At 46.1% G+C, this 12,070-nt stretch overlaps 1 protein-coding gene across 3 annotated transcripts in view; it reads right to left on the bottom strand.

Annotated features, from left to right (window-relative positions):
- The window catches only part of RAB3GAP2 (RAB3 GTPase activating non-catalytic protein subunit 2), a 72,013-nt gene extending 65,086 nt beyond the window's left edge, over nt 1-6,927 (bottom strand). For 2 of the 3 annotated variants that reach the window (XM_073338851.1, XM_073338850.1), the window contains exon 1: nt 6,670-6,926. In XM_073338851.1, coding sequence (XP_073194952.1) covers nt 6,670-6,778 — 109 coding nt within the window. In that variant the 5' untranslated portion in view covers nt 6,779-6,926. Of the gene's footprint in view, nt 1-6,669 lie in introns of all 3 variants that reach the window. The other variant, XM_073338849.1, reaches the window with a different exon arrangement.
- Between the last annotated feature and the right edge of the window lie 5,143 nt (nt 6,928-12,070).

Genomic DNA, 12,070 nt, shown 5'->3' with positions numbered 1-12,070 from the left:
ACAAAGGGAAGGAATAAATGGAATGGAGATATGTAAATAGTGATGTCCCCCAGGGATCTGTATTGGGACCAGTCCAGGTCAACATATTCATAAATGAATACGGAAAAGGGGTAAACAGTGAGGTGGCAAAATTTGCAGATGATACAAAATTACTCCCGATAGTTAAATTCAAATCTGACTGCAAAGAGTTACAAAGGGATCTCAGAAAACTGGGTGACTGGGCAGCAAAATGTCAGATGAAATTCAACGTTGATAAATACAAAGCAATGTAAATTGGAAAACACAATATCAACTATACATATAATACTCCTGAGGGCATTCTGCACCAAAAAAAAATAAAAATTCTGTGCACAATATTTTAAAATTCTGCAAACTTTATTTGTCAAATAAACGTGGAGGCTCCAGCATGGCATTGGGGAGCACAGGCCACTGGCTGCACAGAGGTGGGAGATCACTGTGCAGCTCCACCCTGACACAGACTCAGTGGTGAGGCTGCACCCAACCCTAACAGTGCAAGGACTGGGTCTGCCCAGAAACACCCCAGGGCTTTGCCCCTCTGTGCCAGGCTCAGCAAGGCAGGATCCAAGTGTGGAGGGGCTTCGTGGGAGGGGGATCCAGGTGTGGGTTGAGAGGGTTCTATTTGGGGCAATCTGAGTGTGGGCGGCTCAGTGGGGGATCCAGGTGCAGGGTGCTAGAGGGGTTCTGGGTGCAATGGCAATGGGACTCTGCAGTGGGGTCAGGGTGAAGGTGGTTGAAGCTCAGCGGGGGCAGGGTGTGTGTGTGTGGCAGGTCGAGCTTGGCGGGGGGGCTGGGTGTGGAGGGCTCAGTGCAGGGTCCAGATGTTGGTGGAGTAGGGCTAAGTGGGATGGGGATCCAGGTGCAGCTGACTGGGGCTCAACAGGATGGGGATCTGGGTGCGGGTGACTCGTCGGGGTGGTCCAGGTGCAGGGGGAGTGAGGCTCATCGGGGGGAGGTTTTCGGTGTGGGGGGTGGAGGCTCTGTGGGAGGGTCTGGGTATGAAAGGTTCTGGATTCACAGGTGTTGGGCAGATGGGGGAGCAGCTCCCCGTACAGTGATCCCTCCCACTGCACCTAAGGAGCGATGGGTGCAGGAAGCACAGGGGGGTGTGGAGTTTGCAGAGCTTCCTAGAGCCAGGTGAGAAATCTCGGGGTGGGTCTGACATAACCCAGATGCTTTGTAGGGGAAAAGGAAGTCCCATCCTCCCCCGCACAGCCAGGACTAGCAGCTGAGCCAGGCACAGCTGGGTCTTCCCCAGTACCACCCACTACCCCACAGTGATTTACCTCTATGCCAGCTGCCCTAGGCATCGGAAACATTCTGCTGGTGAGGCTTGTGGCTTTCCTTTGCTTCCCCGTCAGAAAGTCATTTTTCTGAAGGGAAGCAAAGAAATCTGCAGGGGACATAAATTCTGCACATGTGCGGTGGCGCAGAATTCACCCACGAGTAAAATGATGGGGTCTAAATGAGCTGTTTCCACTCATGGAGAGTCTCCGTGGATAGTTCTCTGAAAACTTCTTTTCAGTGTGCAGCAGCAGTCAGAAATGCTAAAAGAATATTAGGAACCATTAGGAAAGGGACAGATAAGACGACAGATAATATAATGCCACTATATAAATCCATTGTACACCCAGTCCTTGAACACTGCATGCAGTTCTGGTTGCCCATCTCAAAACAAGTATATTAGAACTGGAAAAAGTAGAGAGAAGGCAATGAAAATTATTAGGGGTATGGAATAGCATCCATTTGAGGAGAGATTACGAAGACTGGGACTGTTCATCTTAGAAAAGAGATGACAGAAGGGATATCATAGAGGTCTATAAATGAATGGTGGGGAGTAAATAAGTGTTACTTACCCCTTCCCACAACACACAAACGAGGGGTCACCAAATGAAATTAATAGGCAGAAGGTTTAAAACAAACATAAGGAAGTACTACTTCACACCATGCACAGTCAACCTGTGGAACTCATTGCCAGGGGATATTGTGAAGGCCAAAAGTATAACTGGGTTCAAAAAAAGAATTAGGTAAGAACCTGGCTATTAACCAAGATGGTCAGGGATATAGCTCCATGATCTGGCTGTTCCTAAACCTCTGCCTGGTAGAAGCTAGGCCTGGATAACAGGGGATGGATCACTTGATTGAGTGCCCTGTTCTGTTCACTCCCTTTGAAACATCTGGCACTGGCCACCATAGGAAGACACTATACTGTGCTATATGGACCACTGGTCTGAATCCGTGTGGCCATTCTTAGGTTAACTATTGTGAATGAGGAATTATACCCTCTTTGCACAAGTATAAATAATCACACAAGGTATAAAATAGTGAAGAATCAAGTCTAAAGAGTATACTCTTGCCCTGAGAAGTGAGAAAACAACTTAATGGGCAGGAAATCAACTACTTAATCGTCCATCATGACCAGATACAAAAAGATTTTGCCCAAATTGCTCTAGTAAAAAAGTTAACTCTAATCCATAACTAGATTATGTAGGCCAAAGGCAATGACTGGAGAAATTGTCTGTTAGCCACAATAAGAGGCAGATGGCAACCATAATGAAGAGGGACAACAATTTTAAACAGTGGTGTTGTTTTTTTGAGAAAAATAATTTCAGTCACTGCTCCACTGGGCCCTTCTGCCAATTTTTGTGGTTTTACAATCAAATATATATATATATGAAGTCTTTATTTCCTTTGCAGCTGCCATTGATAAACCCATACAGAAACAAGAAACTAACCGACTATCTAATGGAAACTGATTATATATGAAGTGCTGTCAGGTGTACAACAGAAACTTGAAAAATGATAAATATTTTTTCTAATCTCTATTATTAAGTAATTTTTAAAGACAGAAAAATAAAGAGATGTATGTTGCCTATCTTTGACAATTAGAAAATGACACACTCTTATCAGTCAGCTCCTGAATGCCTCTTTCACATTTGGATCATATAGTTCTGCCCCTTGACATGGAATGTCTCTACATTTTTCATGTTAGTTCAGGAAATGTAACCCAAGGAGTAAAGCCAAGTACTATGGGCAAAAGAAGTGCAGAAGTGTTTCAAGTCCAGGTTCTGCAGCAGCTGAGGGGTGATATCATGAAGCTTGGCTGAATAAAGCTCTTTTAAATTCATCTTCCTGATAGTGAGAGTCCATAGCAAATTTTTGTAATCAAATCTATTCTATGTAAAAGGATATTTGAAAGACCACAAAAGTAAACCTATTGTAATAATTATGATACAGCAGTTTAGTGACAAAGTATTATTGTAGTGGGACAAAGCTCACTCTTTGGTGATGCCAGTATAAAGTGTACTTTAAACCCCTTTCACAATTTCTGTATTTTAGTATTGTTTTTCCTGTTACAAATATAAGCTCCCAGCTTTTTTTTCCAAATCTCCTCAGCTTTAATCTCTCTCACCCTCACCTTAACTGCTTTCAGAGAAAGCTTTAAAAAGCAAAACTAAAAACTACTGGCCAAGCCATAGTTTTCAACAATCTGCTGATCCTCTGGCTCTTGCCCCTCACAATAAGGGCATTCATTCATCTCTCAAAAGCCCCAGTCTTTATCACCCTTCTCTCTACAACTATCACCCCCATCCTTCTTCTCCCTTTCATCTCTAAGCTCATTGTTTACAATCACTGTTTCAAATTCTTCTCCTCCAATTCCATTCTCAACCCTCTTTAATCCAGTTTCTACTCTTTGCACTGCATTGAAACTGCTCTCATCAGTCTCTAATGATTCCTTCACAGCCAAGATCAGAACCACTACTCCATCCTCATCCTCTTTGACTGTCAGCCACCTTCAACACAGTCAACTATGCTCCTTTTCTTGAAATCTTTTCCTTTCTTGGATTCCATGTCTCTGCTCTCTAATTGCTCATTTAGCTCCTCACTAACCCTCCAACTTTCTGTGGAGATTCCACAGGGCTATTCTTCATCCTCCTCTACACCTTACCTCTGGGTAAACTCATCTGCAAATACAAACTCAAAAACCATCTACACTGACAATTCACAAATATACCTCTCTACTCCAGAGCTATCTCCTGTGCAAACTAAAGGCTCAGTCTCTCTCTCTGACATCTCCTTGTGGATATTTAGCCATGAGCTCAGATTCAACATGGCTAAAACAGGGGTCTTAATCTTCCCCACATACACCTTCTCCCCCACCTCCTTTCTCAATCACTATGGACCACACCAACATCCTGCCTGTCACTCAGGTCCATACCCTGGGCATGATCTCTGACTCAGAACTCTCTCTCGGTCCTTACATGCAGGCTGTATTTAAGTCTCGCAGATTCTTTCTGCATAACATCTCTAAAATAAGATCTTTCTTATCCACAAAGCACAAACTCTCATCCAGGATTTCACCACCTTGATTATGGCAACATCCTTTTCTCTAGCTTTAACAAATGCAGTCTTGCCTCATACATATCCATTCATAATGAAGTTACAAAGATCATTTTGCAAGCCCCTCACTTTGACCATGCCACCCCTTTCTTCACATCCATCCACTGGCCCCTTCTCTAGTGCATCAGATGTAAGCTACTTGTCGCTGCTCTCAAGGACCCATCATACTTTTTCTTATTCACTGGTGAGATATTGACTCCTAACACCAATCGGCCAATGAGGCAAGCCTCCATCAACCACTTGTTAATTTTTAAAACAAGCACCTATGTGCTGTCTCCCATGCTGCCCCTCATACTTGAGAGGAGCACCCCATAAACGTCTGCAAAGCTACCTCATTATCCTTCTTTAAACTTGCCTTTGCCAGAATGATTACAAAAAACTTGACAAGAGTTCACTGCTGCACTAAGACCACGGCCTACCATGCTGACCAATATTGCTTCATTGTTTCCTTGTATTCCCCCATGTCTGCCTGTAGCCATCTGTTGCCTCTTGTCTTCTACTTTGACTGTAAGCGGTTTGGGGTAGGGTCCATCTTTCAGTTGATTGTAAAGCACCTAGTACAATGGGGTAATAAAGTTACATTTTTTAGCTGAAGTCAACCAAATTAAAACGTCACCTTACTTGAAAGGCATTTTCCCAAAAGTAGGGAAAATCCTCCAAGCATGAAACTCCCATTGACTTTAATGGGAGCTCTTCCTCAAAAGACAAACAAAGGACATGTCTTCATTATTAATGGCACCGATGGGAAAACGCTCTCCCAGCGCTATAAAAGAACCCACTCCCACAAGAGGAGTAGCTCCCAGTGCTAGTGCACTCTCTACACTGCCACTTTACAATGCTGAAACTTGCAGCGCCCCGGGGGTGCTTTTTCACATCCCTAAGCGAGAAAGTTGCAGCGATGTAAAGCGGCAGTGCAGACAAGGCTCTAAATGTTAAAATTTTGAGATTAAAATTTGTTGCAGGTAAAGAGACTGTTGTGATCACTAAGAACCCGACTGAAGGCTCTGTGTGGGCATAGCAGTCCACCCATGCGTAAAGAATTGCAGGACCAAAGTTTAAATTAGAAATTAGGTGAATATGAAATTAAAGCTCTCTGGAAAGAAAGTCTTAGTAATTTGAAAGGAGCAGGGAAACATCTAAGATCTGTAATTTGCAATGATGTTAACGCTTGAATTACAGTAGTTTACTTTTCAGAGTAGCAGCCGTGTTAGTCTGTATCCGCAAAAAGAAAAGGAGGACTTGTGGCACCTTAGAGACTAACAAATTTATCTGAGCATAAGCTTTCGTGAGCTACAGCTCACTTCATCGGATGCATCCGATGAAGTGAGCTGTACATCTGATAAGTGAGCTGTAGCTCACGAAAGCTTATGCTCAAATACATTTGTTAGTCTCTAAGGTGCCACAAGTCCTCCTTTTCTTTTTTAGTAGTTTACTTTATCACAGTACCAAACTATAACTTCTTACATTTGGTTATGTTTATTTCTTTCAGTGTAAATTGGAAGGTATATGGGATTCTGTACAAAATGGTATTTTTGAAACCTTAAAAAATAAACTGATATCTAAAGCACAACTTTAGCAGTGGTTCAAGCGGAAAAAATATTTGCAAGGACAGCAAACAACCTTAATTGCCTAATGGCCGACTTCAAAGTCTTTATCTGAAGTACACCTCCTCTCCCAACATCAGTTTCTGCTTTTCCACTGTATGGTTAAAACCAATTAAATTACGGTGGTGTTTTAAGAGGACACTCGGTATGTCACTTTGCTGTGGAACTGTAGTGACGCTAAGCCAAGTATTGCTACCGCACTGTAGACGTGTACAATTCAGCTCCTTCACTGTGGTCATCGCTGAGTGCCTTTCCCTTCAGCTTTCCATGGCAAAGGACAAGCCATAAGGCTTTAAATCCGTTTAAATATGAAGCAAAGGGGAAATTTTATACTATAAATATATTTTTTAAAAAATCCCAGAGGGGCAAACGCTCCACAGCTTCCCCCCGTTTCAGCGCACACATCCTCGCCTGACATGGGAGGTCATGGGGGGGACAGGCACAGCCCCTACAGGCAGGGACCCTGCCCCACGCTAGGGGCCGCCCCCCGCACAGGTGAACACCCCACGCGCGGGCCCGGGCGCTAGGGGCAGGGACAGGCTCCTGGGCGAGGGGACCCAGAGGACGGGGAAGGTCTGTCGCCCCGCACCGCGGGCCTAGGGAAGCGGGGGCCAGAGCGGGGCCGAGCCGGGCAGGGACCACTCACCGCTCTCCCTGCCGGCCGCGGCGCCGCCCGGGCGGAGATGCGGGCACAGGAAGTCCCGAGCCGCCGCCAGGTCCTGGAAGTGGCAGAAGGGGAGCAGCGAGCAGGACATGGTGCCGGCGCCCACCGCCCAGCCCGGAAACGCTCGGCGCCCCGCCTAGCAGCCTGAGCAGGGCGGCGCTGTGCGCATGCGTGGGAAGGGGGCGGGCTGAGGGACGCGTCACGTGATCACCGTGGCGTTGACAGCGTTGCCCCCGCCCCCGCCCTTTCCTGCGGGGGCCTGGTGGCGGCAGGGCCCGTGCAGCACCAGCGGGGGGACCCCGTAACGGGTCACCGCCCGCCGCCATGGGGGCTCGTCGGAAACCGTTGAGGCTGCGCCTCGGCGCTGGCGTCGCGGTGTCCCCTAACTGCCTTCGTCTCCGTCCTCAGGCGCGGCGGCGGCGGCAGCTGTTCCGTTGCCATCGCCGCTCGGTGCCGGACACCGGCCGGGCTCTGCCGCCGCCGCCTCCCGCCGGGAACTGAAGCGTTTGAGCCACCCCGGCGCGCGTGTTTTTACCCCGTCACGGGATCGCTCGGAGCCGGGCTTCGTCCGCCCCCGCGCACCGGCGGTCCCAGCCCCGCCGCGTCGATCGCACCCTCACGAGGGCGAAATCCCCAGTGGAGCATCTGCCCGCGCCAGCCTCTCGCTGTTTGCAGAGGAGCGCGGCGGGGGGAGGACTTGTGGCACCTGAGAGACTAACAAATTTATTTGAGCATAAGCTTTCGTGAGCTACAGCTCACTTCAGCTCATGAAAGCTTATGCTCAAATAAATTTGTTAGTCTCTCAGGTGCCACAAATACTCCTTTTCTTTTTAAGGTCAGGAAAGACTCCCTGAGATAGAGCCTTGGTGAGAGTCAGGAAAGTGGGGTCTGGGTCAAGCTTGAGAGAGCCTTTCTGCTCCCGAGAAAGAGGAAAGAATTATCAGGAAGCCAGTGGATGGGCTAGTCTGCTGATCTTCCTGAGCCAGTGAAATCCAAGCCTAGAGAAGGCTGAAGGATGAGAGCAGCAGCAGAAGATGCCTGTTGGCTCTTGGAGATGGAGAGCTGAAACCAGAGGGCTAGAGAGAGCTCTGCTAGAGAGCCAGAGTGTGGTGAGGGATGCTGGAGCTGTACTTGCATGGATTACGGTGTTGGGTCTTGGTGTGCATGGGGCTTTTTTCTGTAATAAACTAATCCCATCAGGGCCATTTTCACTAAGAAGGACCAGCTGGACTGTTTCGGGGGGGGGGGGGGGGACGGGATGGTCAGGAGGGAAATTGAGGTACGTGTTCCAGACATGCTGCAGCCTGCTGGCAGAGGGTGCTCCTAGGTGGGGCCGCTCTGTGACAGGCAGCGGATGATACCAAGATGGGAGGGGTTGCAAGTGCTTTGGAGGATAGGATTAAAATTCAAAATGATCTGGACAAACTGGATAAATGGTCTGAAGTAAATAGGATGAAATTCAATAAGGACAAATGCAAAGTACTCCACTTAGGAAAGAACAATCAGTTACACACATACAAAATGAGAAATGACTGCCTAGGAAGGAGTACTGTAGAAAGGGGGTCATAGGGGATCACAAGCTAAATATGAGTCAACAGCGTAACACTGTTGCAAAAAAAGCAAACTTCTGGGATGTATTAGCAGGAGTATTGTAAGCAAGACACGAGAAGTAATTCTCCTCTACACCACGCTGGGCCTCAACTGGAGGGTTGTGTCCAGTTCTGGGTGCCACATTTCAGGAAACATATGGACAAATTGGAGAAAGTCCAGAGAAGAGCAACAAAAATGATTAAAGGTCTAGAAAACATGACCTATGAAGGAAGATTGAAAAAATTGAGTTTGTTTAGTGTGGAAAATAGAAGACTGAGGGGGGACATGAAAAAGTTTTCAAGGTGTGATGGGTTCGGTCACAGAGACTCCCTTGGGACTGCCACTTGATGTGCTGAAGTTACCTCTGAGCCCATTTTCCCTGCGAGCTTGGGACACCAGAACCCTGCCTTGTTGAGCCAGACACGCTAGCCTGCTGCAACACAGACCCAGGTCTGGTCTCCCCACCCCAACGCTGCATGCTTAAACCTGCTCAGCAGGTTACTTGTCTCCAGCACCCAGACACCCAGCTCCCAATGGGATCCAAACCCCAAATAAATCCACTTTACTCTGTATAAAGCTTATACAGGGTAAACTCATAAATTGTCTGCCCTCTATAACATTGATAGATATGCACAGCTGTTTGCTCCCCCAGGTATTAATCACTTCTGGGTTTACTAACAAAAGTGATTTTATTGCATATAAAAAGTAGGATCTAGGTGGTTTCAAGTAATAACATACAGAACAAAGTAAGTCACCAAGCAAAATAAAGCAAAAACATGCAAGTTTAAGCCTAATAAATTAAGAAACTGATTGCAGGTAAAATCTCACCCTCAGAGATGTTCCAATAAGTTTTTCACAGACAAGATTCCTTCCGAGTTTGGGCCCAATCCTTTTCCCTGGTACATTCCTTGTTAGTTCCAGCAGGCATTTTAGGTGAAAAGCGGGGCTTTCTCATGACTGGGACCCTCTTTGTTCTGTTTCACCCCCTTTCATAGCTTTGGCACAAGGTGGGACTCTTTTGTCTCTCTGGGTCCCCACCCCTCCTTCTAAATGGAAAAGTACCAGTTTTAAGATGGATTTCATTGCCAGGTGACATGGTCACATGTCCTGTGAGACCCCAGCCTTCATTCTTCCAGGGCAGGCCCGTAGGCACCCAAGAAGGTTTGCAAGTAAACAGACCAGTTACAACCAATTGTCCTAGTCCAGGAGTGGCCAACCTGTGGCTCCGGAGCCACATGCGGCTCTTCAGAAGTTAATATGCGGCTCCTTGTATAGGCACTTACTCTGGGGCTGGAGCTACAGGTGCCAACTTTCCAATGTGCCAGGGGATGCTCACTGCTCAACCCCTGGCTCTGCCACAGGCCCTGCCCCCACTCCACTCCTTCCCATCTTCTCCCTTGAGCCTGCCGTGCCCTCCTCCCGCCCCCCCCCAGAGCTTCCTGCACGCCATGAAACAGCTGATCAGGAGGTGCTGGGAGGGATGGGGAGGCGCTGATCGGTGGGCGGGAGGCGCTGGGAGCTGGGGGAGCAGAGCTGATGAGGGGGGCTGCCGACGTTTTACTCTGGCTCTTTGGCAATGTACTTTGGTAAATTCTGGCTCCTCAGACTCAGGTTGGCCACCCCGTCCTAGTCAATTGGAGTCGTCAAGCTTACAAACCGCCATTAATGGCCCACACTTTGCATAATTACAATAGGACCTCAGAGTTGCACTTCATATTTCTAGCTTCAGATGCAAGAATGATACATGCATACAAATAGGAGGTACACACTCAGTAGATTATAAGCTTTGTAATGATACCTTACAAGCACTTGTCTGGGAAGAAGGGGCTACGTTTCTAGCAAGCTGGAGTCAAAGAATGCATTTTTAGATGCTGATGCTACTTGGTCAGCTAAGCTTACTGAGGAGTCAGAAAGCACCCTGAGGTTTCACATCACTGACAAATGAGGGCTGTATGTTTTCAATAGAATGTGGAGACAGTGTTTCATCTAGTTCTTCAAAGCAGTTCCTCTTTCTAGTCATGATCACTTTAGTCTTGTCTGGGTTCAGCTTGAGCCAGCAGCTCTTAATCTGTAAGCATTCTGACATTTTAGTAGTGGCAGTGGTTACATTTATGATGAATGAGATCTGTAGCTGAGTGTCATCAGCATATTGTTGACAACTGAGCCAAGACATCTCACCATCTTTTCCAATGGTCTCATGGAGATATTGAAAAGAGGGGAAGATATTATCTATCCCTGTGAATAGAACTACTTTAGAGTGAATTCCCTCCTATTCATATTATTTGGAAAGATCCAGGGGGTAGTAAATGGCAACAGGTTCTTTGTGGAGACCCTTGACTCTTCAGTACACTTTCCTCACTCCTCCTTGATCTACAAAACTCCATATTTGTTAATCTTTCAGGCATGCTGCAAAACCTCTCTTTTTACATTCGGATGTGTTGGGGTCTCCATCATTTAAATTATTTAAATCAAGACTGGGTGTCTTTCTAAATCATATGTGCTAATTCAACCAGAAGTTATAGTCTTGATGCAAGAATTACTTGGTGAAATTCTGTGGTCCCATGTTATGCAGAAAGTCAGACTAGGTGGTGATAATGGTCCCTTCAGGCCTTAAAATCTGTGGTGAAATCCTGGCCCTATTGAAGTCAGTGTGAGTTTTACAACTGACTTCAGTGGGGCCAGGATTTTACCTTAAGAATCTTTTTCTGGACATCTGGGGATAAAGCAAAACATGAACAGTTGAGTCTTATTTCCCCAAAACATGTCACTGTCCTGCTTTAAAGCTATGTTCTGCAAAACAATGAGGCATTGGTATTCTTGGTTGTTCCCATTTAAGTGAGCCACATCATTTTTCTATCATGTCTAGGGTCTGTTGACTGATCCATTGCTGTTTGGGGTTGGGGCACCTTTTCCCCACCACTTTGTTAGCAGTGTCCGTAACAGAAGACCTGTAAACAATCCTGTTTAATAATTTAAAGATTTATCTCTGTAGTAGTAGGTGAGTTTTCACCACATCTGTCTTGGAATTCTCCTACTGAGAGATGTTTAAAAGTTTTGCTCGTATTTTCTGTCTTGTATACCCTCATTAAGAGCAGCTTTGACACATCCCAAGATGCTGTGCTGTTACTAGCTCGCTAAGGTGCCATCAAGCAGGTAAAAATATTCACTTGCTGTCTTTGAAATGCACCTTTTCGATGTCTGTGTTTATTAGAGTAAGACTTTGATATCACAGATCTGAGAGACCTATCAGGGATATGATCAGGAGATATAAACATCATGGGGAAAAGGATGCCTGCTGTTCATGATCTTTGTCAGAGAAAATCTGTCAATAAAGCAAATTCAGCTGTCTCTGAGGATGAGTTCAGGCTGCCTTCTGGGGGAGTCAGCATTGATACATCTGGGTGAGATACTTAACCTATGTCAGTATGGCAGATATCTATGTAGAGCTGGTTGAATCATTCATTGTAAATACATTATCCAATGAATTTGGCCCAGTTTTTTTCCATTCATGAGCAAATCATTCATGAGCCTGTCCTGATTTTTGCAAATAATGTATTCATTATTCCTAAGTACTTGCAGAGTAGGTTGGATGAACAATTTTCAGCCTTACATGTTGTTCACAAACTGTTCACTGCAGCTATATGTATTTATGGTGTGTGATTGGTCACCTCATTTACATAGTAGTGCTTCTGCTTTCTGGTTGGATGACTATATCCTTTTAACGAAGAAAATAAATGATGACTAGCGAATGACAATAATGAATACTCTTGATCACACACAGTGCCCATGTTCA

This window comes from Lepidochelys kempii, chromosome 3, assembly GCF_965140265.1.
Source record: "Lepidochelys kempii isolate rLepKem1 chromosome 3, rLepKem1.hap2, whole genome shotgun sequence".
NCBI classification, from domain to species: Eukaryota; Metazoa; Chordata; order Testudines; family Cheloniidae; genus Lepidochelys; species Lepidochelys kempii.
Note: the sequence above shows the minus strand (reverse complement) of the source record. Positions and strands in the feature narration are given on the sequence as shown.